The sequence below is a fragment of the Artemia franciscana genome, chromosome 5 (genome assembly GCF_032884065.1).
Source record: "Artemia franciscana chromosome 5, ASM3288406v1, whole genome shotgun sequence".
NCBI lineage: Eukaryota > Metazoa > Arthropoda > Branchiopoda > Anostraca > Artemiidae > Artemia > Artemia franciscana.
This window is the reverse complement of record NC_088867.1, coordinates 50,069,046-50,096,944: the sequence shown is the minus strand read 5'-3', so window position 1 is coordinate 50,096,944 and position 27,899 is coordinate 50,069,046. Positions and strand designations below refer to the sequence as shown.

Genomic DNA, 27,899 nt, shown 5'->3' with positions numbered 1-27,899 from the left:
AAGGGAGCGCAGGATTTGCTAGTATTATTTAAAAAAAAAACAAAGAAAAAATAAGTATGAAAAAGTTTTTTTAACTGGATATAAGGACCAGCATTAAAACTTAAAACGAAAAGAAATTATTACGCATATGAGGGGCTCACCTCCTCCTAATACCTCGCTCTTTAAGCTAAAGTATTTTTAGTGATTTCAACTATTTATTGTACGGCTTTTGTGATTCAGGGGTCATTCTTAATGAATTGGGACGAAATGTAAGCTTTAGTGTAAAGAGCGAGGTACTGACGAGGGGCTGAACCCCTCATATATGTAATAAAAACATGAGAATACAAAAGTTCATTACGTAAGCTAATTTATAACTTACGTATGTCTTTGGCTAATAAAATATTCGTAAAAAATTAAAAGTTCTAGTTGCCTTTTTAAGTAACCAAAAAATCGGAGGGCAACTAGGCTTCCTCCCTCGTTCCTTTTTTTCTCAAAATCATTCGATCTATGAGAAAGCCATTTAGCCAAAAAAAAAATAATTATGCAAATTTCGTTTTAATTATTCCTCTGCGGAGAGCCAAAATCAAAACATGCATTGATTCAAAAGCGTTCAGAAATTACGAAAGTAAAACAGTTCAAAATAGGGATGAAACCTTTTAATTGACAGCGAACAGATATAAAATCATTTAACTCGATATTTCGAACACATACAGTGTTCATCATCAGCAGTAAAACTTTTAGCAGTAAAAGCAGAGTTTTACTGCTGATTATGAACACTGTATATGTGTTCGAAATATCCAGTTAAATAACTTTATATATGTTCACTGTCAATTAAAAGGTTTCATCCCTATTTTGAACTGTTTTACTTTCCTCATGGAAAGGCAGTGTGGTCTTCGAAGTTATCTACTTCGAGTATATGGGGATAATGTGACCAAGGAGGTGTCTAAATATATTAACACCCATAAGAGACACTCAAATGTTATAAATCAACAAGATTTTCTTCATCAATGTACGAAGAAAAGGATTTTGCCACCTTCAATAAAATTCAATATACATTTAGGCACTTTTAAGAGTTTTACTGCTGATGATGAACACTGTATATGTGTTCGAAATATCCAGTTAGATAATTTTATATCTATTCTCTGTCAATTAAAAGGTTTCATCCCTATTTTGAACTGTTTTACTTTCGTCATGGAAAGGCAGTGTGGTCTTCGAAGTATCTACGTTCAGAAATTAAATAAAAAAACAAGTTTTTTTAACTGAAAGTAAGGAGCGACATTAAAACTTAAAACGAACAGAAATTACTTCGTATATGAAAGGGGCTGCTTCCTCATCAACGCCCCGCTCTTTACGCTAAAGTTTTTTATTGTTTTAAAAAGTAGAGTTGCGAGAAAGAATCGAACTTTGGCGCAAGGAGCGGGGTGTCGAGGAGGAAAAGCCCCTTTCATATACGGAATAATTTCTGTTCGTTTTAAGTTTTAATGTCGCTCCTTACTTTCATTTCAAAAAACTTGTTTTTTTTTATTTAATTTCTAAAAGTTTTTGAATTAATGCATGTCTGATTTTGGCTCTCCGTACATCAATTATTAAAATGAAATTTGCATATTAATTCTTTTTTTGGCTAAATGGCTTTCTCTTAGTTTTGATCAGACGATTTTGAGAAATAAGGGGTGGGGAAGGAGGCCTAGTTGCCCTCCAATTTTTCGGTTACTTAAAAAGGCAACTAGATCTTTTAATTTTTAACGAACGTTTTTATTAGTAAAAAATATACATAACTTAAGAATTAACTTACGTAACAAACTTTTATATTCTTATATTTTTGATTATATATATGAGGGGGTTGGTCCCCTCGTTAATACCTCGCTCTTCACACTAAATCTTGTTTTGTCCCAATTCTTTAAGAATGACCCCTGAATTAGAATTTTAGCATAAAGAGCGTATTTATCTCCTCCTAAATACCTCGCTCTTTATGCTAAAGTATTTTTAGAACCCCTCATATGCGTAATAATCTCTGTTCGTTTTAAGTATTAATGCTTCTCCTTACTTTCAATTGAAAAAACTTTTTCATGTTTATATTTTCATTGTTTTTTTTATAGTTATGCTAGAAAATCCTGCGCCTTTTTGATTGAATTTCTCTTCCCCCATGAAATAATCCTCCAAGGAAAGATCCTCCCATATAGCCGCCTTCCCTGAACCCCACACCCAAACCAAAAAAATCCCCCCTGATAACGTCGGTACACTTCCCAGTAACCATTACTGTATGTAAACATTGGTCAAAGTTTGTAACTTTCAGTTCCTCCCCCAGGGACTGTGGGGAGTAAGTCATCCCCAAAGACATAGTTATTATGGTTTTCGACTATGCGGAACAAAATGGCTATCTCAAAATTTTGATCCGTTGGCTTTGGGAAAAAAATGAGCGTGGGAGGGGGCCTAGGTGCCCTCCAATCTTTTGGTCACTGAAAAAGGGCACTAGAAATTTTCATTTCCGTTAGAATGAGCCCTCTTGCAACACTCTAGGATTACTTGGTCGATACGATGACCCCTGGGAAAAAAACAAAAACAAAATAAACACGCACCCGTGATTTGTCTTCTGGCAAAAAATACGAAATTCCACATTTTTGTAGATTGGACCTTGAATTTTTTTCTACATGGTTCTCTGATACGCTGAATGCGATGGTGTGATTTTCGTTAAGATTCTATGACTTTTAGGTTACCCCCTATTTTCCAAAATAAGGCAAATTTTCTCAGGCTCGTAACTTTTGATGACAAAGACTAAATTTGATGAAACTTATATATTTAAAATCAGTATAAAAATCCAATTCTTTTGATATATCTTTTAGCATCGAAATTCCGTTTTTTAGAGTTTCGTTTACTATTGAGCCGGGTCGCTCCTTACTACAGTTCGTTACCACGAACAGTTTGATCACTTTTCTAATTGACTACTACGCTGTAATGAGTTTTTTGAAGAAGAGACTGTTAATTATATCAATTCTTCTAAAATAGGTATTAAAGCTGAAGATATGGGTGCGAAAACTTGAATGTAAAATGACTTTACTATTTCTCCTCGGAAATATCAATGGGATATAATAAATTATTGTTATTATGGGTTTGAGAAACAAACTTTACCAGTACGATTGTGCTTTGCCCTCACAGAATAGCCATCGTCTGTCAACTTTTGTTCCAAGCCAAAAGTTGTTTTTTTTAAATTTCGTTCGCTATATCTAACTGACGTTTCAATGTTTCCAGAATCTGAACCAAAATTATGACGTGAGAGGAACAGTGGCTCTCAGCAAATCGTAAAGCTTAACCTATATCTGTTTTACAGTAATGTTTTTTTCCTGATTTATTTTTTCCTGCTGCATCTTGAATTCACTTTATGATTGCTTTGACAAACGCAAAATTCTATAATTTTGTATGTATACAAGGTTTTTATCTCGGAATCTGACAGACATTTCGGAGAGGGCCACAACTTTGGCAAATTATGAGGAAGGCAGAAATATCTATATCCTGGTGACTTTGGACTTGGATCTTTCTTTACTTTTGTAATCCTCATATAAACTATAGATTGCCAAAATGTAAATCCTAGTATATTAATAAGTTTGCTATATAAGAGAGTGAACGTGTGCAAAGACGCCAAGGCGATCAAGCTAATTACCGTCACATTAAGGACATTATGGAAATTTTCCAGAAATGCGACAGCTAAAATTTGTCTTTACCTACATACGTGATTATTTTACCTACCGAGGTTCCTGTTATTCCTGCTGTGGCTTATTCTAGCTTCGCCTCAAAGCTTGTAAGCATTGATTCGGAACTTAAGCAAATCCGTGAGAAGATTTCGTCGTATGATCTTAAATTCCCCCCTCTTAGCAGCCCTGGCGTTCAGTCATTGAATCCCGATCTGACGACCTTTGTTATTTCTAAAGTACCATCAGAATTAGATAATCCTGCCAAGCGTCGCGAAATAATAGACTCTATTCCAGGTCATGAATGTATTCACAGCATTAAGCCCTCTGGCGATAAGTTAGTGGTACGAATTGACAAGATTGCTGCAAGGAACTTTTGCAATGCCGTTCCAACTGTAATGAGAGATTGTGACGTTAAAGTAAAAGAAACGAAATATATTGGAATCATTAAAGGTATACCGACCAATTTTGATGAGGAAATGTTAATTGATTGCAATAATATTACTCATGCGAAGCGAATAGGCAATTCTTTGGCTGTTAGAGTGTTTTTTGAAAACGCTGTTGCGCTCGCTAATGCGCTTCGACTTGGTATAAAGATTGGGTATAAGATATATCGAGTTTACGAATACCAACGCCCACCCAAATGCTGTTATAATTGCCAATCACCAAATCACTTAAAATCAAATTGTGATAAAGAAAAATGCTGCTACCGTTGCGCAGGGCAACATGAATCCTCGCCTGATTCTCCGTGCCAGGCTACACCAAAATGTGCGAACTGTCAAGGCAATCATGTGTCATTTTCAATGAAATGCCGAATTCTTCGTGAACTTCTGTCGAAACGACCGTCCTATACTAGAAAATGAGTGCTAAGACTAATTTCACTATATGTTCGTTCAATATTAACGGTACTAAGGATAAAGACGTTTCTTTAGATCAGAAATTAGAAAATCTTGATGTTTTATTCCTCCAGGAGCATCTCCTACCTTTAGTGAGCTTAAACTCCCTACAGAGAAGTAACGAACACTCAGTTTTTTCTAAAAGTGCACGCAAAACCTCTGGCAGACCATCAGGTGGCCTAGCATGTTTAATAAAAAAGACGCTGTTTTCACCACCCCCTTTGTGCTATCACGAGAGTGATTGTTATATTGCTATTCGTCTTGCCAACCTTGTCCTCATTAATGTTTATCTCCCCTGCGACCAGAAATCCCTCCGAAGTTTAACTAAATTTACAAAATTTTGCTCATTAATAAGAAGTCTTTTGAATGGCATTGAGAGTAATGTGCGGACTGAGCTTCAGTGCGGACTGAGCTTCTGTTAGATTCCTTACCGAATAGTTACAAAATTTTGAAGAAAGATGCCTCCCATTCCTATATCCATAATAGTGGCTCAATTTCAGACATTGATCATCGTATCGTTTCTTCTGGTCTCATCTGTGGCGAAGTCCATGTTGATCAGGATGAGCGTGATTACGACCATCTCCCCCTATCCCTCACTGTTACCCTTAATGCTACTGCGGAGAAGAACCTTCGTCCCAATTCTAGAAAATGGATTTCTAAAAGAGAATGGAACAAAGCTGACTGGCCTCTTTATTTTTCTACGCTTGTTAGCCTTCTATCAACGATTAAAGTCCCTTTTAATCTGTTGTGTACAAGCATTGGGTCCCCACAAGCCAGAATTCAGCTTAATATTTATTATAGCCACATTGTATCGTGCTTAAAGAGGTCTGAAGAAGTAGCTGTTCCCCTATGTCGCTTTAGAGCAAAAACAAGAAGTTCAATTTGGAAGAATGACCCAGAGCTCAAAACAATAAAAAATCGGGCTAAGTTGTGGCTAAAAATTTGGATAGCTTGCGGCCGCCCCTTAAGGGGTAATGTTTTCGATATTAAACAAAGAACAAAGCTTGATTTTAAACGCTATCTTCGAAAAATTAGGTACAATGGTGCTGAATTTCCTAAGTCTCCTAGCCAGTGGAAAAAAGTGATTAATGTCGCGAAGTTTGATAGATCGCCTACGGCTGACCGAATCCCTAATGTATCATGGATCAATCATTATAGTAACATTTTCGATACAGTGATATATGCGGTTCATTTTCGTTTTGCCAAGCTCTGTTCTAATCTGTTGCCTAACAAAATCATTCAAGGTCATGTACCTCCCGTTAGTGTTGACCGTGTCAAAAGAAGTGTAGAGAGACTTAAATCGAAATCTTATGATATAGACGGGATCAGTGCTTTTCACCTCAACACCGATTCGGAGGAATTAGTTTATCACTTGCAGTTACTTTTTCAGATGTGTTTATGCTCTTCTAACATTACGTCAATTTTGAAACGTGGTAAGGACCCAACTAGTTGCGCTTCGTATAGGCCTATTATGGTTGCTTGTACTTTAACTAAAGTATTTGAATATGTTTTGCTCCTTGATCTCCTGTCTAATGTAGATTATATGTCTAATCAGTTTGGCTTTAAGCCGTATATAGGATGCCAACAAGCTCATCGTGGTATAGTTTCGCTATTACTTGAAGCGCATAAAAATGGTTTTGAGGTTCATTTTTGTGCACTCGATGTTTCAAAAGCTTTTGATTCAATTTGTCATAGCCAACTTTGGTATTCTTTAATCCAACTTGGTGCAAATATGTCTATTATATCAACTCTTCGTTTTTGGTATGCTAATTCATATGTTCGACTCAAGTCAGGTGACACCTACGTTGGTAATATCCCCATCCGTTCTGGTCTTAGGCAAGGAGGAGTCTTATCCCCTTATCTTTTTAATGCTTGTCTTTATTCTGTTTTGCCACGTATTAATCCATCATGTTTTTTAGGCCTAACTAATCTTTCGTACATTGCATATGCAGATGATTTACTTTTGATCAGCCGCACTAAATCTACCCTAATTAAGTCGACCCAGCTTGTTTCTAAGTCTTTTGAGGAAATCGGCCTCAAACTTAATACTGAAAAATGTGAATATTTAGTTTTTAATGCTAAGCATCAAAATGTGAACATTTAGTTTTTAATGCTAAGCATCAAAGTAGTGATCTTGATTGTGGTTATTTTTCAGTTCAGCTCGTTTCTTCGATTCGGTGGCTTGGTATTAGTATTTGTTCATCTTTATCGGCTTTTCGATCCTGTGGGCTAAATGATATTAAAAGTAAACTTAAAAAAGGGTACGCGAAAATTGTCCCGAACCGAGGCAGATTTTCACGAAAGGCTTTATCCAGACTTTATTCTACATATTGCGATCATTCTATATTGTTTCTTTCCGGTTTGCGCCCGTTGTTTAATAATCAAGATTTGTAGGGCATAAGAGTTATGTATTTTCGTTATTGTAAATATTTATTGTATCTGCCGCGTTCTTATAGAAATCAGAAGATTATCAGAAAGTTTTGTGCCACTGATATTATTTTCGTTTATAAAAAACTCTATGCTAGATTAGGTGCTGAGGCCTGTCAACGCTTGGGCCCTTACCACCCTTTGATTAGACTGTATTAATTGTATTGTTTGTGTTATTTCGTTTTTCTTTCCTTAATGTTTTTACTCCGCTTAATTTGTCAAAACAAGCGGGTAACAAATAAATTATTATTATTATTATTATTTTCAGTTTGAGGTTTGGGTGTATGAAAGAAAATTTACAGTCCTTAAGAACTTAGTCCTTTTTTGTGGCTTGGTATATAAATCACTGATGATCAAAATTTGAACTTCCTGAATTTCTTCAAACTTAAATTCCTTACGTTGAAGTTCCTGACACTTGATAAATTTTGAATGTGGTTTCATTTTCATTTTTTTCGAGGCTTCGAGGTGACTTTTTTCTTTTTTGTCGCTACTATTTGCTGGTGTTTTAAGTGCACTTGAAATACTCCTTAGGGATGTATACGACTATCTACAAGCTATTCGTCAGTAGCATTATTGTATAATTATAGCACAGAGGCTATAAGCGTCTCCTATTTAAGAGGTCGTAAAATGTAAGGGGTATAATAATCTGGTAAACACTATCATTTATCAGGTACTTCTAAAGATTATAAGGGGTGAGAAACTAGTTTTATATGTTTGCAGGTTCAAACTTTAGCAAGGAAATAATATCGGATTTTGTCAAGATGTACATTTTAAATAAACATCATATTAAATTAGGGTTGAATCGGCAAAAATTATAGTAGCATTAGCTTTGTTTGAAGTTTCATAGGGTAAGTCTAGCGTACCAAAATAAATACGTACAATTGACGCTGGGTGCTGAGAATCAACCGGTGAGCCTCTACCCCCAGACTAGCGTAGGAGCTTGACTCTGAATTTAATTTATATTTGTTTGATATGTTTATTATTTATTGTGTAGTGTTTTTTTTAGTTTAACCGAGTAGCATCTTCTCTAAATAGTAACCTTTCGTCTTAACGCTTTAAAAAAGAGTGGTCTTGAAACCTTTGGGCTGGCGTGCACTTCCATTTGTGTTCGTTATTCATTATAAAATAATTTCCCCAGATAAGTATTCAGACAGCCTAAAATCCGTTTAGACTGGTATTTTTTAGTTTTTTTCTTAGGAGGGCTGGATCACCTCCCCATTACGGTGAAAGATTTTATACAGTCTACCTCCCGAATTTAAAGCTCCTTTCCCCCGATCCAATTGAAATGCTTAGGTTCCGCTCATGGATCAGAGTAAATTTTCTAAACGGGTAAAAGTTAGAGTTTGTACTTGGAAACGCCAACCAGAAATATACTTTAGATTGAGCACAGGAACGATTCATGAAAGTACATAAAATATAAGAAAATAGTCAGTTTACCTTCAACTTACCATCTTTTTAGACATAGAAAAAAAGACAAAAGGGAATTTCTTAGAGGGAATGGACTGGAATAATTCATGAAGGTGCAAAACAACATAGGAATATAGCTCATTCAAATGCACTTTGTGTTATTCTTTTAGACGTAGAAGACAAAGAGTCATTGTCAAACGAAGATGCTTCAGACCACAATGTTGAAGATTCAATTTTGCCATACGCACCCCACTCTTCTGTCACAGATCGCATGTCTGGTATCAAAACTAAAGTTGATGCTGTATTCAAAAAGGCTGACGTGTTTTCTGAGCTACCTGTAGTGACTAGACCAAATATCAATGGTAAGGATATACCTTAATATAGTATTCTTGCTTTCATTTTTATTTTGTAATTATAAACCTAATAAACATGAATAATATTCAGGGTCCTATGATGAATTTCATTAGTTTTTTTTGTCGCTATTAATGATAGGTGACTTGTTTGTATTCGGGAACGATGTATAATAGGAAGTTCATTTTTTTTTATTCGAAAAAATAGAATACAGTGAAATTTTATCCTGTCAGTCCTACTTTACTAAAAACTAAATATTTGGACATGAAAGCTTAAATTAGTCGTTTAATTAAATATACTTTGAAAGGCGGGGCTTAAAAAGAATGCAATATTTATGAACAATTGTTATACATTGGAGTTAATTTTTAGAAAGAATTTATATTGGATGAACAAACTCGGATATTTGTACACCATACATGTTTTTTAAAGCTATCGTGAGAAAGAGAAAACTAGAAGATATTATCTTTAAAAAAGGAAGAAATTTGATGAAAGAGGGAAAAGACTGTTTGGATGTGACATGGGACCAGGATAAGAAGGTAATAAGAGATTTTCTGAAGATGGTTTATAAAATTTAGTTTATACAAACATTTTTACTATTTAACTAATAGCAATATCCAACAAGATACTATTCAATAGTTACACACAGAAATGAGTTAGTAATTAACACATTCAAAAGCACTTTGATGGAAATATTCTTACACAGAGCCTTTGCTACTAGTATTTTCGCCACAGGGCTACTGCCGCTGCTGATATTCCGCCCACCACTTCACACAGGCCCGTGGTCGCTACTAATAGATTGCTGGGTGAAGGTTATTGACAAATCCTCTTTTTCTAGCTAGGTGAAACAATCTAAGTAAATTACGCCTTTAGTATTAATTCTTCAACCACTCAACACTCAGTAATTCTCACGCACTGGCAATCCTCATGGCTTGAGACTGGAGTGGGGAAATAGTGACCTGGCTCTGATGTTTTTTATACTACCAAATTGACCCAGACCCTTGGATTGTATCTTCCCAGGACAATATCATTCCTCATGAAGATACCTCAAACATTTTTTTTTACTATTTTTCTATGCCGAAACACCTTATTTTCTCTCACTCTCTAAGCTTTACCTAGGTGAAGAGGATAAAAGTGACCTTAGATAAAAAAAAAAAAGGTAAAACAAATCGAGATCACAAATCAAAAAGAAACTAGTTTTCTTATTGTCGTGAAAAGTGAGCAAAGCCCATGAGAATCTAGCCAATTAGTAATATTGAAGTGACACCGTGCTATGCCCGTTCTGCCGAGTCAATGGTTTACCCCCTTCTTTCTGACCTCATTGACTTAACTCGTGAATCCCTGTTTCTTTGCTGGTCGGTGAGTCATCGTCAGGCTGTCTGTTTGGAAAGCTACGCTAATCAGTTAGTTCACAAAAAATTACCAAAAAAACTGAAAGGGAAGTTAAGAGATATTTAAGGAAAAGCAAGAACAGGTTGAAGCAGAGAGTCCTAAAGTGAGAGTGAATTTAGTGTACAAAAGGGCATTTAACAGATAATCAAGTCAAAGGGCCCGAGAGCCTCCCTTTAAAGATAATATCCACCAGAGTGCTAACCTGGTTGTAACCTCATAAGTCAAAAGAAAAACACAAGAAACAAAATATTCCAAACAAAAACACCAAAATCACCAACTGTGTTAGTCTTGCTTCTTTGGCCAGTTTTCATTGCAGCTACCTAACAGCTTGGCTTTAGGTTCTACTGCCACGCCATCTGTTTAGCCCAGAATCCATTGCCATTCAACGGCTGTGTATAAGATCGAAGCTATTGGCTTGATAGCCATCTTCATCCGCTTAGGGATTTTGATTAAGAGTTCCTGCATAATTAACGGGACAGCAATCGTGCTGACACAGTGATGAGGTTCTTGAGCCCAACCGGAAAGGAATTCGTTTATCAGCCAACCCAAGAGCGGAATGGGGAAAAATATAAAAAAGTGACAGTAATTATATGGATTCTGGGCCATACCTTATCAGAGCCTTGCAGCACGATTAAATCTGGAATTTCTTCACTCTCGTGAATTTAAAAAGAGAAGCGAAGAATAGGGTCCTGGGATATGGGACGATATCAGGCGTTAGAAGGGACTTGCTCAGCTAACCTCTTAACCTCCAATGATGAAAATGAATCCACATTTCAATTATAACACAAATTGTCAATAGCCTAGTTCAAAATTGTTTGTAAAAAAAAAATACAAAGGTACGCGGTAGCGATTGGGATACAGGGAAATGGGGTAACAATCCGAGACTTTTTCTGGGCTTGATCCCCTGAGGTAATCATATGAAGAACGATTACTGATGTCAAATGGAGGCTATTTTGGATATAAGACTCAAGGAAAAGACTATAAACGTTTATACCAATACAGGATAAGAATAGTGAATGAGGCTACAGGGTAAAGGCTTGGAGGGGATAAATAGTGACTGATAATGGGAAAGAGTATATTCCAGGGATCTTAGTTTGGAAAGGCTGAGCCTCAGTAAACGCATCACAAGAGGCCCCACAGTTGTGCGTTGAGTGAGGTGTATACCCCTTATGACATTCCAAAGGGGCTTCTCCCCACCAAACAGGAGCTAATGCTCCTTAGAGTCAATAGGGGGGGATCCCAGATTCCCAGGTCCCAGATCATTTTCTGCAAAAGTTGACATGGCCAATTTCGACTCATCCTCTCTCCTCTTAATTTCCAAGAGTTTTCCGCTTATATTTTCTAGGGTAGTTTCTTACAAAATGCCCTGTAGTTCCACAATTGTAACAATTTAATTCCTCTTGTTTGTGCTAAAATGTACTTTTTTAATCTGTGTACTTATGGGTCGTAAAAATCTTACTGTTGTTCAAACTGAGGTCACAAATTTAAGTGAAAACTAGTCTTCTTTTTGGCATGAAAAGTGAGAGAGAACCCCGTGAGAATCCAGCAAATGAGTAGTATCAAGGGGTACAACATTCGTTCTGCTGAATCAGTGGCTAGCACCCTCTGACCCCACTGGCTTTAAATGTGAAACACTGTTTCTTGGCTGCTCGATGAGTCATCGTCAGACTGTCTGTTTGGAAAGCTAAATTAGCAGATGTGGAAAAATTTGCCAAAAAAAAGAAAAAAAAAAAAACAAGATTAAAATATATTTACGGGAAAACGGGACGGAATTAAACAATGAATCCCAAAGCGGGAATCAATTTAGCTTACAAAAGAGTAATTATCGTTAATCGCGTCCAGCAGCTTTAATAAGAATAATTTTGAACTTGTACGACAAAAAGAAATTAAAAATATTATATTACACAGTGTCTCAGGGTAATTTCCTCGTAAAAGCTTAGCGAAAACTGATAAGAAAAAGTATAAGGATTCTTGTCACTTAATTTATACGAATTTGAACAATTTTCTTATTTGAGTATTTGCTCTTTTTCCACTACCATTGTATATCTTTTGGACATTCGTTCAATTCAGTGTCGAATTAAGCCACTTTTTATACACATAGTTTCATGCACATATAGTGTGTTATTTAACTTTCATTTAATTTTATTTCCTTCGTGGATAACTTGTTCAATATCATTTACACGTTGCTTCAATTTCCATTTTGGAATCTTAATATTGATAATGCTAATTAGATTTTCCTAAATGAAATAATATTGGTTGCTACTAATTAGAATCGTTCCCTTGAAAATCGGCGAGGGTTGGATACTTAAAAATGTCGTTTTTAGAGTGGATTCAAAGATGCTGAATTGCTTTGAGAATTTAAACTTTTGTTATTTATTTGTATATTGAATATCTCTTTTTTTTGTACAGAAGACACTTCACACATCAGAAAAGAGAATAAGTAAAATATAGAAAATAAGAAAGGAAAAACACTGACATGAAGATAAAGATGAATAAAATGAAAAATAAAATAACCACTCATGCAAAAAAAAATTGACTGCACTTCAATAAGCAGAGAATATATGTTTTTTTTTTGTATTGTGTACAAGCTCCTGACTATGAACTATAAACAGCACAATGACAGACCATACCAGATGTGGTATTTTTCTAGACTAATATCTATTAATTATAATTGAAGAATACTAGCCAAGAAAATCACCGCAGCAAATCTCTTATGAAATCACAGGAAAAAATTACTTGTCTAGAATCTGGTATTTTCAGTGTCGACTGGCTTTCCGTCATATTTTGTAATAATACCAGGTTTTTGTGAAAGTAGGTGTTCTTATAAACTTTGGTGGGGGTTCATTCGATTGGAAATCAAAATTTCTAGTTCTCTTTAAGAATCAAAAGTGACCAAAGGGCAACCAGCCCCCTCCCCCTGTGCCCTTTTTTCCTCAAATATATTTGATCAAAACTTTGAGATTACCATTTTCTCCCGGATAGTCACAAGATCAAATAACTACGTTTTGAGGGTTGAGTTTCCCTCTCAGCCCTCATGGTAAGGGCTGTAAGCTGTCGAAGCTGCTTATTGTTAATACATAAGATTTTTATAGAAGGGTTGTGGCATAAACTTTAAAGGAGGCTCATTCGATTGGAAATTGAAAGTTGTAATGCTCATATTAACAGTTGAAAGTGGTCGATGGGCAACCAGCCACCCCCCCCCCATCCTCGTTATTTTTTACCCGAATTTTCTTTTTACAATTAGTTAGCTTTTTGAAAAGCCGATCTTCCAAGAAATCAGCACAGTGTACGATCATGGGGACAACCAGTTTGAATTTCGTGAAGGCTTGGATGTGCAAAATGCCCACGCAACATTTTTGGCTATTTTAGACCGCTATCGGATGCTGATATAGAACCTGTATGTGTGTAATCGACATTTCAAAGGCGTTCGATTCCATTACTTCTTCACTTGCTTTTCTTCCTCTATTAAAAAGTGGAGTAAACCCTTTTATCTGTCGTCTCTTATGGAATTGGTGTGGTAATGCGTTCACACAGATGCGGCTAGGTAGCCAGCTGAGCAAATTCATCACTGATCGGAAAGGTGTGAAACAAGATTCTATTCCTACAAGGTTCTATGCTTACAAGGTTCTATCTTTTCAATAATACTATCCAAATCTTTACTAAAAAATACTCCTCCATTTCTAATGAGCCCATATATATGTAAATCACCTCTGTTATTCAGACGATATCCTTTACTATCAGATGACCTCCAAGTTTTCCAAAATACAGTTATAATATAGTTTGCTCTGTTCTCAAAGAGAGATGATGCTGAGAGAGATGAGAGATGCTGTAGACAAAGTTTTAAGGAAAGAACAGTGCCGTTTTAGAAAAGGTAGAGGATGTATCGACCAAGTTTTGACTCTTAGGTTAATAAATGAGAAGTCCCTTTGTTGTCCAGCACCTTTGGTCCTCAGTTTTATCGATTATGAGCAAGCTTTCGATTCTGTTGATAGAAGAACGTTAGCAAAGGTTGGTCTCAATGAGATTGTGCTTCAAGTTGCCTCCGCTAAAAGTGAGATTCTCGTCTGCGGTTTGTCTTAGCAACCTCCTGTTACTGCCAATGTTGGCCCAGAAACTATTTCCGCATCTTCTTCTCTCAATTGTTTAGTTCTCCTGTTTGTATAAATTATTAAAACTACTAAAATACTTGTTATCTCAGCGTTAAAAGAAAAGCTTTAAAATCATACGGGCTGCTCGACTTAAAGGCCAATTCCATAAAATAACTCAAGGCAGACTTTGCAACGCTTTTTTCGCCCGGCATGTTTTCTTCTTGGTCCCTTTGTGGAGTCTTTTCATTAATACCTAAGTAGGAAAAAATTAGATCTCTGTTCTTCCGTTTTTATGGAACTTGATATTTACCAAGTGACATATAGCGAGCGCAATTTCTGTTCGTCTGTCTGTCCCAGTTTTGCTAGTGTGGGCGTTTCTAGATAAGCTAGGACGAGGAAATTTGGCAGGCGTATCAGGGACCAGACCAGAGTAAGCTAGAAATAGTTTTTTCCCCTATTCGATCATTTGGGGGGGGGCGAGTGAGGGGACGATTAACTTGGAAAAATTAGAAAAAATGATGTATTTTTAACTTACAAACGGGTAATCAGATCTTGACATTGATTCGGAATCATCTTGATTCTCGGAAATTTTATATTCAGAATGATATCGTGTCTCAGAGCTGTTATTTTAAATCCGACCGGATCTGGTGACATCGGGGGAGTTGGAGGGGGAAACTCGAAATCTTGGAAAACGCTTAGAGTGGAGAGATCATGATAAAACTTGGGGGGAATAAGCACAAGTCCTAGATACGTGATTGAAATAACTGGAACGATCTGCTCTCTTTGGGGGAGTTGGGGGGGGGGGGGGTAATTCGGAAAAATTAGAAAAGATTAGGTATTTTTAACTTACGAACGAGTGATCGGATCTAAATGAAATTTGATATTTAGAAGATCCTCGTAACTCAGACTTTTTGTTTTAAATTTCGACAGGATCCAGTGTCATTGGGGGGAGTTGGGGTGTGGAAATCTTGGAAAACACTTAGAGTGAAGGGATCGGGATGAAACTGGGTGTGAAGGATAAGCTCAAGTCCTAGATACGTAATGACATAACCGGACCGGATTCGCTCTCCTTGGGGGAGTTGGGGGGTGACCTAATTCGGTAATTTGGAAAAATTAGAAAAAAATCATGTATTTTTAACTTACGGATGGGTGATTAGATCTTAATGAAATTCGATATTTAGAAAGTTCTCGTGTCTCAGAGCTCTTATTTTAAATCCAGGCCGGGTTCGGTGACATTGGGGGGAGTTCGAGGGGAAAACAGGAAATCTTGGAAACTTGGTGGTAAGAATAAGCACATGTCCTAGACACGTTATTGACATAACCAGACCGGATTCGCTCTTTTTTGGGGAGTTGGGGGGTATTTGGTAGTTTTGGCACTTCCAGATAAGCTAGGACGATGAAATTTGGCAGGCGTATCAGAGACCAGACTAGATTAAATTAGAAATAGTCTCTTCCCCAATGCGACCATCTGGGGGAGGGGGCGAGCGGACAAGATAGTTGAGAAGAACTTTATTTGCCGATAAAACAAATGATTGTTCATCTTAAGTATGGCTTGTGGTCTAGGGGTATGATTCTCGCTTAGGGTGCGAGAGGTTTCAGGTTCGAATCCCAGACCACCCCAATTTTACATGAAGAAGATCCGAAACTAGATACGTGATCAATATAGTGATCGCTGAAAGTTGGTAGGCGTATCAGGGACCCGACCAGATTAAATTAGAAATAGTTGATTCCCCGATTTTATCATATGGGTGGGGGGAGCGAGTGAAAGGACGGTTAATTGGCAAAATTAGAAAAAATGAGGTATTTTTAACTTGCGAATGGGTTATTGGATCTTATTGAAATTTGATATTTAGAAGGAACTCGTGTGTCAGAGCTCATATTTTAAACCCCGACCGGATCTGGTGACATTGGGGGAGTTGGAGGGGGAAACCCGAAATCTTGGAAAACGCCTAGAGTGGAGAGATCGTAATGAAACTCGGTGAGAAGTAGCTCTTTGCTCTTCCGAATTCATCACAAGTGCCATATGAGCTCTTGGTTCTTGTTGTAAATATCTTCTGCAGTTGGTGCTTTGGACTCGCAACCGGTGCATTTCGTGTAGATTTAACGTTTTTGATATTTCTTCAAAAAATGACCAGCTTGTAAACAGGTTCAATGAGAGTCGAAAAAATATTGTCGACTATCCACTTAACTGCATAGTCTTAAGTGTGTTGCCTAAGTAGCTGAGATGTTATCTACTTTTTTGTGAGTTTTTTCTTGTTTATTTTTTCCATTTTATTTTATCTTTCTATGTTTTTGTACTTCTCTAAGTGCATTTTATGCAAGTGAAAAATGTTGAAATATTATTATTACTAAACGCATCAGATCAAATTTTGAGATAGCTATTTTGCTAAAGATAGGTCAAAGGTAGAGTAGCTATGCCTCCTGGGTTGACACATCTCCTGTGTCCACAGCCTCCTGGGCTAGGGCCATAAGTTATGTATTTTACCCATTGTTAACATATTAGGATTTTTATTGGAAAAGAGGGCATGTTTATTCCTGGGTCTCCCAAAAGACTTGGGGTATTAAAGTGAAACTTTAAGAAAATGTTGAGAGGGATGCCGAACACGATCAAAACACGCCATGTGCTTGCTGGTTGTGAAAAGGGGATATCAGCAATATTTAAAAAACAACTAAGGATATTAAGTTGAAAATTTCAAGGTATGTTGAGGGGATGTTGAAGAGAGATTTGAGGGCAAAGACCCTCCTTCCTCCTTGCCTTTTAGGTGCCTCCTCTACTCAACACTTATTGAAATTTTGGAATTGTCATTTGACAGCCCCAGGGCAAGGAATTTAAGTTATGCAATTTGCCTTTGTTAACCTGCAGGATATATCATTAGGAAAAGAGGCAATATTTTCTCGTGGGTGTATCCGAAAAGGCTAAGGGTATTATGGTGGAACTTTGGAGAATGTTGAAGGGTGTGTTATATTAAATAAAAAGGCACAGATCATAAACGAGGATCTGTAATATTCAAAGAAAGGCTAATAGTATTGAGTTTCTCCCTCCAAAAATATTTGATGGAAATTTTGATGTAGACGTCTTGTTAATGATAGTGAAAAGCTCAAATAACTATGCCTATGAGGATGACATAGCTTGCCACTACTTCAGAGAGGGGTTAAGTCCACTGTGTGTGGACTGATTGTCAAAAGAACGCATCATCAATGTCTAAGGAGCAGCTGAGGGTATTAAGTTGAAAATCTCTGGGGGTATTCAAGAACTACCTGAAGGTAACCAGCCCCCTTGCCCTTTTTCGATGTGCCTTTTGCTCATCACTGCTCAAAATTTTGAAAAGTAATTCTCTTCAAAACTTTCAAAAGGTCTAGTAATTCCGCCTCCTTGATGAAATGCCCCGAAAGTCCTCAGGGTAATTATTGTAAATTATAAAATTTGCCCTTTTTTACATGTAGGATTTATCATTAGGAAAAGAGGTGAATACTTATTCTAGGTGTGTTTGAAAAGACTAAAGGTATTAAGGTCGAACGTTAAGGGGCATGATAATAACACGTAATGTTGAAGGGCATGTTAAGCTAAATCTAAAGGTACTATTTGCATCCTGTTTATCAAAAATGTGTATCTGCAATATCACAAGAACAGCTGAGGGTACTTACTTTAAACTCTCAGTGCATGTTGAGGAAAATGTAAAAAACTGGTCGGAGGGCATTCAATTCACTTCCCAATCTCTTCTTAGCAGTCCTCCTTCTAAAGATATCTGATCAAAATTTTAGAATAGCCTTCTTGTTCCAAATAGTCGAAAAATCGAAAAATCCGAGAAAAATCTCGGGGGATGACTTAACCCTCACAGCACATGGGGTAAGTCTTCTAAACACCGATTTCGCTGTGGAATCATTTTCTTTCGTTATACCTTGGTACGCTCGATGTTGCTTATCTTCCAATCATAGATTCTGTTGTGCTATATTTGCTTTTTTGATGGAATAAAGCTTCATTTGCTTTATTTACAACAGAACTTTGCATCCTGTATGTCAGTAAGCTTGTCACTCATACTTTTATCAAGAATCGCTTCTAAATGTTTGTTTCTCTTTCAGAGAGTACCCTTCTGTATTTGCAAAAAGTGATGAACAAAAAGCCGTTTGAATACTACAGCTTTAAGATTGAAAAGGATAGCATTATTCCATCCGAAAACGGATTGAAGAAAAATCAGCGTTTCCGATGTGACATCTGCGGTGCCATCTTCAAGCGTGGTTTTAGTCTTAAGAGGCATTATTTGCGCTTTCACATAAACTTAATTTATGTTAATGAAAGGGACCTGGCCAATTGTGGCATTCGGCCAACTGAAACTACTGAAACAGGTCTTTACAAATGCCTTGATTGTCTCACTTACTTTGACGTTAAAAAGGAGCTTATGGATCATCGAAATAGCTATCATATTAATGGTCTCAAGCCAAGTGGGTGATCTTAATCAAGAATCCTAGTAAATAAAAAACCAGGTTGTCATTGCTTGTACCAAAGCTACTTTTTAAAATAAATAGTGTAGATGGCGTCGTTGGTGTGTTGTATCGTGTACATGAAGACAAGGTCTTTTTCAATTTTTTTAGATAAAAATAAAAAGATGATGCAAAAATGTTTTATATTGAGGGCTGGACTTGCTGAAAGAATCGTCAGTACTATTAGAGAAAATTTTAGCATTAATTTCTTACAACAAGTCAGTTTTTTCTAGAATGTGACCATTAGATATTCCGCTATTTCTCCATCTAGCTTTTGTTAATCTGTGGTGAATACCCAGTAAAATATAATGTTAAGTAGGCGTCCGAAAGAAGCTTTTTGTATGCCTTTTTTATAATCAATTTGGAGAACGAGACAGACCGCAGGCTCCGTAGAAGGTTTGCAAAAGATGGGTAGAAAACCTTCGTTTTTGATTAAAAGGTAAGAAAAAATCTTTTCGTTTTAGTATCCCTACCCATGTTGTTTGGTCAGCAGGGTGATTTTAGAAAATATCGTTGCTCTCTTTGATTATGGGGTAGTAGAGCCAGACAGCTACACTGGATTATAATTGACTGGCCCCTTTGAGACAATTGCACAAATGGTGAGAAATTACATCCGGAAAACGACCTTAGTCACACCAGAAAGTGTTATTACTACATCTCCGTATTATTACCTCTTTATATTATATTGGGGCTTGTAAAGCAGTTTGTCAATTCAGTGCCAAAAGTAGGGAAATGTTTTGGACATCTGTGCCTCAAATTCCCTAAACTGTCTGAAGCCAAATGAAAAGAGTTTTCACAGGCCCTGACATATTAAAACTTCTGACTGATTCCCTATTTTTGGAAACAATTGAGGACAAGGAGAAAGAAGTATGTGATTTTTTAAAGAATATCTTTTGGAGAATGCTATAGACTCTGGCTGCAAAACTGTTGTACAACCTATGCTTTTAGCGTATGAAGCTCAGAAATGCAAGATGAGCTTAAAAGTTCATTTTTAAACTTCCTTAGTGGTTAAACTTGCCATATATTTAATAAGTTTTGAAATTACGTGCTGAATTGTGAAGGATAGGCAGCTCTGAGAAAAACAAGGATGCTACAAAATCAAGAATAATCTGTGCCATATAAAATGATTCTGTGGTTGAAATAGATATGGTAGTGAGAATCGCGAATTCTCAAATTATGCATTAGTATGATTATCGTGTTTGTCTTTAGTTTTAAATCCTGAAATGGTAAATCAGCAATCTTAGTTCAATTAAGGAATTTTGGCGTGAATTTGATTTTTTATTCCTGTTCGTCCTTCAGGGAATGATACGTTTTTTAAGATTAGTATTCTTCTGCAATCTGTTGTGGTTCTCGCTGTTGCTCTCAAATTTTTTTCATGTATTTTGCTTTAGCTTTTCAAATTTATTCCTCTTCTTGTATATTTTCTTATAACGTCAGAGATAACAAAAAAAAAACTTCTTTTCTAGCTTTTTCCTCAGCAATCGTATCTTGGCTTTAATTACGTTGTGGTATAATTTAGTAACAAAACCATGCATTCTTTATTGCATATACCCTTCAAAAACTTTAAATTACGCATTAGCCTGATTATTCTGTTATTCTTTAGTTTTAAGTTATATATTGGCAGAGCGAGAATTCAATTCTTCTTTCCTGTTTATCCTTTGCAAACACTAAGAAAACGCGTTATATCATCCCTATTGTAATTCTAATTTGTCTCGTAACTGCAAATTTTGTTGTGCAACTTTTTGCTTGTAATTCAATTTGATTTTTGATGCCGCTTGTTCCTTGCCTTTTGCTTTTGCTGTTTTTCAGAGTCATTTTTTATTTTTATAATTTCATCTTTTATAATTTTGCTACCTGAGCTGTGTGTTGTTATTTGTCATCTTGTATAATTTGAATGCATCATAGATATCTAAAACAGTACGACCACTTTTGGGAAAAGGAAACCTCACAGTGCCAATTTAAAAAAAAATATGGACCGTTTTTGAAAAAAACACACAAATGAACACATATGTACATAAATACATTCATGCACTTTTGCTCGTTTAAATAGAATATAGTACAGAGAGTACTAGTTTTCTAGTACTAGGTTTCTATATATGGATTCTCATTGTCTTTGGTCTTCTAACTGCAGACAATCGACTATAGCTCTAAATATGCTTCGATTATTCATTAGTTGCTTTAATTTAAACAACCCCTGAAAAGCAGAGACATCCAGCTTACCAGATACGCAGCTCAGAATTTTGAAATCCTTTGACTTTGTGAGCTTTTGCCAACATAGCATAGTTCGATAACTGAGACTTTTTTCCTAATTCCGTGACCTCTTAATGAATTATGTTTGTTTTGGGAAAACCATGCAAAAAGTTAGAAAAAGAGCTAATATTGAAATAATCACTAATGATGAACAAAGACAATATAATAATAATAAAAAAAACATAAATTTAGTTTGGAAATAATCTTTGCCAAGAATTTCTCGGTAGCCAGAATGGTCAGGTCAATAATAAGTCTAGATAAACATAGTTATATCGGATTAGCTGTATTAGAGTTATCTAAGTTATTGATGTATGAATTTCATTATGAATACGTGAAATCAAAATATTAAGAGAACATTGGTTAATGCTGCATGGATACGGATAAGTTTCATTTATGAAATTCAAACTGAGGATTTTTATGAAGATATTAAAGCTGACCTCCCAAGAAAAATTTTGTACTTCAAATTATAAAAAAAGATAACATGAATGTCTTGGAAGAAAAAACTGGCATGGATCATTGTGCACCATATGCACCATGGTTTTGATACTGATTGAGAAAACTAAGATTATATTGATCAATTTCTCAGAATGTATCCTTCGGTAAAATTTTAACTAAAACTTCTTAGGAATGATTTTATTTGAAAATTTTGTCTCAGCCTTTGACACAGGTTAGACCATAATTTTTTTTTTTTAGAAAGGGGCTCTGAAAAGATTAGTATTATTTCATTTCAAGAAACCCAGGGAAGTAGCCAAAATTTAATTTTTAGGCAGCAGGGCTAAGTATTCAGAGAAACATCGCTAGACAGTCTTGCATCTTCTAACATCACATGCGTAGGGTATTTCAAGTCGTGAGAGAGTATGAGGGAGAGCCAGACATTTGAACCAATCCATGACAAAGCAATGTGTGTTAAGGGTTTCTTTTTGCCTGATCTTGAATTTTCTTATATCCCTTTTAATTTGAGATGTTCTCACATAATTTGTGTATATTTTTTACTTTTTCCGATATGCACTTTTACGAAATATGTTCTTTTGGATTCAATCCATTAGTAATGGCCTTTTAGATAATAAGTTCATAAACTGTTATCTATTAAGGTCGTAATTGCAAATAAGGTGTAGTAAATACTCGAAGCGAAAATAATCATTTTGGGAAGTGCAAATTGTTATGACATCCATTTAACTGTATGTTAAAGACGGGTTTACTTTCTGTTGTCCGTTTCGTATTGTTTGTTTTCTAATAAGAAAGATTTCAGCTGTAACCTTTCAGTGATCTCAATTGTAAACACAGATCTAGACATGATTCCGTTCTCTGAAAATCCTTGTCAATAAAGTTTAGAAATGAAATCTCTGGTTTGCTAAAATAGAACAATTTTTTTGAACAATAATAAATGTCTTAAATTACTTTAATTGGGTTTAACGTTAACTTTTTCTGTTTGGAATCTCAGTTCCGGAACATTTTTTGAATTAAAAGCATTCTTTCCAGGTTATTTTCTTGTTTATAGTACCTTTTTTGGGTGACTGATAAACCCATTTAGAAATGTTAAACCCAATAGTTTAATTTACAGTTCATTAAATAATTTATCTTCTTCAAAACGTGCCTAAAACAACTCATGACTGCAACTGCTACCCTTTGCAACTGTGACTACTTCTATTAGTACAGCTACTGCGACTGTGACTCTAAATATTACTACAACTTCTATTATTACAACTAAAATTATTGAACTAAAAAGAGTTTAACGGCATTTTGCTTGCCAAAAATAGCAAAGTGTATCCAGGTTGTAAAATGGTCTTATGTACAATATGCCACAAATAGTCAAGGCTGTTAAAAATTAATTTTTATTGAATACTTTGAGGGATATTGCACTAAATCAAAAGAATCCAGGTGGTCAAAGCGTGTATCTGAGTATATCGATACTGATCTCAGGATCAGCTATGGGTATTAAGTCGAAACTTTCATGGAATGCTAAGGGAAATGTTAAACAAAATCCAATTAACATACATTCATCCAGGTTTTTCAGATGGCATATGTTCAATATTTCAAGAGCAGTTAGGGAAGCATATCAAGTTGTAACATTCAAAGATTGTCGAGGGAATTTTCAACAAAAAGCAATTGATGTAATGGGCTTTAGACTTTTACGGTTAGGGAAGGGAAAAGTAGCCAAATTCCTGTTCGAAGTCTTTTTTTGTTCGTTTTAAGTTTACTTGGAAACTAAATTTTATTTTTACTCGTTTTGAGATTTATTTATTCATCTTTATTTGTGCCTGTTATCTTTTTGTTTACTATGATCGTTTATTATGATTTTCGTTCGTTTTGGGTTTCATTTATCCTTTAGTAATGATTTCTGGTCGCTTGAAAAACTTTTTTGGAAAGTTTTTTTTTTAATTAATTATTAGTAAAGACGCTGGGTGCAGCGAAGATTTAGAAAGTAGAATAGTCAAGGACCAGCGTGTTTTTTCACAGTTGAATAAAGTTTGGAAGAATGTGAAGATGAATTTAAGAACAAAGATTAGACTATTAGGAGCTACTGTGTTGACAGTTTGCAAGTACGGTTCGAGAGACGGGGAAGCATTTATTAGATGGTTTTTAGAAAAGTAGTCCATGGATTGTTTTAGGTACCCGTCTGACTGACCGTACTTCAAACTGTGCAAAAAATGAGGTTCAATCCCGCTTTCTAGGGTAATAATGGAGAAAATTTGAGATGACCAAGGACACGTCATGCAGATGAACGATGACAGACTTCCAAAGAACATCCATGTCGGTAAACCATATAAGGTCAAACGAAAAGCAGGTCGTTTCCGAATCGGGTAGAAGGGGTTCGTGAGGAAAGATTTAAGCTAAATTGGAAGGGTATAAATTGACAGACTTTAAACTGATAGAGATGCAAGAGCAGCATGCGGAGCTGCGTTGGACTAGGGCGGTCTGGTGCTGCAGCGAGTTGTTCGCAGTAGTAGTAGGAGGAAACTGAACTTCGCTTGGTTCCAGGTACTCAGTACGTGGTGGGCTTGTATGTATGTCATTTTCGCTGTCGGTCGTCCTCTAATCATAGATTAATGTAAAATTCTTCTTCAGTTTTATCCTCAGTAATAATTTTTACTTTAACTCCATTGCTACATTAATCAGTACTAACTTGAAGTGTTCCATTGCACATGCTCTCTAAAATATTTCATGTACACATTAGTAAAATTAATGTTTTGTTCTTTAGTTTTAAGTCATGGGGTGGCAAATCGGTAACTTTGATTGAATGAAGAAATTTGGTCTGAGTTTGATTCCTCTTTTCTGTTTGTTTTTAACATAATCATAACTTTTACAGGATTTGCTTTCTCCTGAGAGGTGATGAACAATGTCACGCTTCATTTTTCCAACTTCTTTGTTGAGCGGCGCTAACGTACGTGTTCCTTCATTCCTTTGTATTTTTTATTTACAAGGCGATTTTCAAAACTTCCTCAATTAAATTAAAACTTGAAATTATATCCTTAGGTAATTTGATTCTGTTGAACTCATTTCTTGGGAGATTTCTATTTCCCAGTTCTAAGATGTACTTTGTGAATGCTTCCTCAGTATCGACATATAATTATTTTTTTCATGAACATTTTATTAAATACTTCAAGACTTTACAAGTACGGATGCTAAAGAGTTGAACAGGTAAGCACTGGTTGAAGTCGCATCTAGCCACTAAAATTTTACCTCCACATTGAAAGTTCGGATTTGCACACATTTGTTTATCAGCAGACGAAGCAATCCGGCAAGTCTGGTTGTACTGAAGTTTGGTTTGAATCTTGTGCTAAATAGCCTACCACAAGTCAGGTAGATTTTCCAGGAGCCGCTTGCATTTCAAAGGCAAACTAAACAATGGAAGCAAAAGGAACTAAACAATGGAAAGTCGGTGTCGCTTTCTAACAAGAAGAAAAACCTTCTTTCAGAAGACTTGGAAAGAAAAATCCCTGTGGAGGGTTCTAGCATAAAGGAAGGTAAGTTAATTTGTACAGGCTTGGCCTAGAGCCTTTTCTCTTTAGTTGCAATGTAGTAAATTCTTTGAGCAAGGAGCAAGGTTTTTTAAAGGAAGCACAATAATAGCAAACAAATAGGCCTAGTGGCTTATAAATTCACTTATTTGATCCACTAATCATGACATTACTAACATAATGGATTTTATTGTGACAATACATGTAGGCTACCAAGGACTAAACTGGCCTATCCAACAGCTATCCACAAACTGTACCCAGCAATTGGATGATCAATGATTCAATGGTTAAATAACTGTTAAAATCATTGTCATAGTTTAGCCTGTATTAACAGATTATTCATATAGCCTATCTAAGAAACAAACTCACCTCTATTGTCAGAAGTTTACCCCACCCCTATATAGGCTAGGCTATACCAATTCCTGGCATATTCCAATTCAGGGTATATAATTACACATTAAGTGGGTAGGATGGGGAGTTTAGTTAAGGTCATTTCCAATGCAAATGGATTTTAAATTTGAATCCAGGATTCAATTCTGACTATAGAGGTAATTTTGAACTTTACTCCCACCCCACCTCCTAATTTAAAAACTATTGGCCAATTTCAATCACGTCTATTTTTTGCAGAGTAATGGAAAAGTTGATTGTTTCACGTGATCAAAAGTATTTTGATGGAAATCATCTTTGGAATCCTGCTCAGCATGGTTTCCAAAAAAATAGGTCTTATAATACTCAGCTTCTTGAGGTTACTTTGGATTTTCAACATTTTGCCAATTTAGCTATACCCTTTGACTGCATTTACATTGACTTCTTGAAGGCATTCAACAAAGTCTCAATACCCACCCTTCTTAAAAAATGTGCAGCTTATAAATTGGGTAAAAAAAACAATTGCATTTATTGCTGATTATCTAAATGGATGAACTCAGCAGGTTGTTCTTGGTGAAGCTATGTCATCCTCAATTGATGTGTTAAGTGGAGTCCCCCAGGGTAGCTGCCTGGGTCCAATTTTATTTTGTGTATTTATTAATGATCTGCCTTTCTCTGTTCAGCATTCTACTGTCAAGATGTTTGTGGATGATGTAAAACTTTATCTACCAGTACAAGACCAAAACAATGTGCAACTTTTACAGGAGGATCTTGACTCTCTAACTTATTGTTGCAAATCTAATTCCATGTTCATAAACCCTTCTAAGTGTGTTGTTCTACACTATGCTCACTCTACTCTATACTACACTCTACACTATGTGTTTACTTTGATACCCAATTTAAATTTGATAAGCATATTTTGGAAATTGTAAAGAATGCAAATTATCGTTTATCATCTATAAGGAGAAGCTTTAGTAGGTTTAACCTTCATAATTTCTTACTACTATACAAATCAATGGTCTGCCCTCTTCTTGAGTATAATACTTCTGTTTGGTTTCCATTAAGTCTAACAGATGAGCATAGGATAGAAAAGGTTCAGAGAAGGGCCACTAGATTGGTCCCATACCTTCAGCGCCTTTCTTATCTGCAGAGACTTTCTAGGCTTCAACTCCCGTTGTTGAAGTTTTGTAGACATTGCAATGACCTTGTAAATGTGTTTTGTATAATTAAAGGAGTGGATGATGTTGATCCAAATTTATTTTTTGAATTTAGCCATTATCACTCTACTCATCAGCATGATTATAAATTATATCCTCCAAAACCACTGAAAAAAATTGGTCAATTATCTTTTGTTAGTAGAGTTGCCAGACCATGGAATGGTTTGCCTTTGGAGGTTGTTGAGGCAGAGAGTGTTCAAAATTTTAAGAGTGCATTAGTAAATATACCTTTTTATTTAGATGCTTTTGTTGTGTAGTGTCGTTTTATTTAGAAGTTTTTGCTGTTTAGTTTGTTGTTGCCAATTTACTTTAGATTAGTATTATGTTTTTGTGACAAGCATTGATGCTTACCACTATTCCTAATAATAAATAAATATGCAAATATAGGCTACCTTGAGTTGGAATATATAAGGGTGACAATAAAGCTCATTTCTAATGCAAATGAATGTTAAATTTTGATTCAGGATGCAATTCTGACTAGAGAGATAAGTTTGTTTCTTAGCTATCTGAGTAATCTATTAATATAAATGTTTACCGAAATTATTAGGTCTAAACCCCCTAGAAAGCAGATAGTCTAATTGTTCAAGTTTTCAAAATTTTCTTATATGCTATGTAACTTATAAGATTAACTTCAATATTTTAACACATAGATCATGGTAAATTTATGACAGTTCATATAACTGACTTACAAATAAAGTGAATATACCACTTGATACCTTTTTTTTATGTTCTTTATGAATATAATAATTGCCTCTACAGCAAATTCAAATTTAAGCACTTTTTAACCCAACCTAAACTAACCTTTTTGTAAGTAATTTTAGCACTGAGAAAATGTAGCATTATTGTTTTGAAAACAACCAAGAAAAGATGGTGCTGAGAAAACATAGTATTATTTTGTCCAAAACAAGCAATAACTCATACTTTAAGTGAAAATTGGTCATTTTTAAGAGCTCAGAAAGTGATTAAATTTGAATTTACATTAGAAGAAATTATTATATTTGTAAAGAACATAAAAAAAACATCAAGTGGTATGTTTACTTTATTGATGAGTCAGTTATATGAACTGTCATAATTTTTTGAAAATTCATCATTTAAGAGCTCAAAAAGTACTTAAATTTGAATTTCCAGTAGAAGCAATTATTGTATTTGTAAAGAACATAAAAATAGGCATTGAGTGGTATGTTCACTTTATTGGTAATACAGTTATGTGAACTGTCTTAATTTTGTCTTGATCACTAGCCTAATAATTTTAAATATACTAATAGTCAACATTGGACAAAGAATTTAAGCCTGAGCCTAATCCTGGAAATGGGACCTTAAAGTTAGGCTACAATGAAGTATCCAAACCATAGGGCGTACAGACTTTATGTTCTTGTAACACAAGACTAAGCTTTGTTTGAAAAAGCAA

At 35.5% G+C, this 27,899-nt stretch overlaps 2 protein-coding genes across 4 annotated transcripts in view; both read left to right on the top strand.

Annotated features, from left to right (window-relative positions):
- Positions 1-18,757, top strand: part of LOC136027548 (uncharacterized) — an 84,341-nt gene extending 65,584 nt beyond the window's left edge. Inside the window, exons 12-13 of the mRNA XM_065704907.1 lie at positions 8,563-8,754; positions 18,301-18,757. Coding sequence (XP_065560979.1) covers positions 8,563-8,754; positions 18,301-18,668 — 560 coding nt within the window. The 3' untranslated portion in view covers positions 18,669-18,757. The remainder of the gene's footprint in view (positions 1-8,562; positions 8,755-18,300) is intronic.
- Positions 18,758-24,658: 5,901 nt separating this feature from the next.
- LOC136027547 (uncharacterized) overlaps positions 24,659-27,899 on the top strand; it is a 59,285-nt gene continuing 56,044 nt past the window's right edge. For 2 of the 3 annotated variants that reach the window (XM_065704902.1, XM_065704900.1), the window contains exon 1: positions 24,662-24,914. The gene's annotated coding sequence lies outside the window, so the exon portion shown is untranslated. Of the gene's footprint in view, positions 24,915-27,899 lie in introns of all 3 variants that reach the window. The other variant, XM_065704905.1, reaches the window with a different exon arrangement.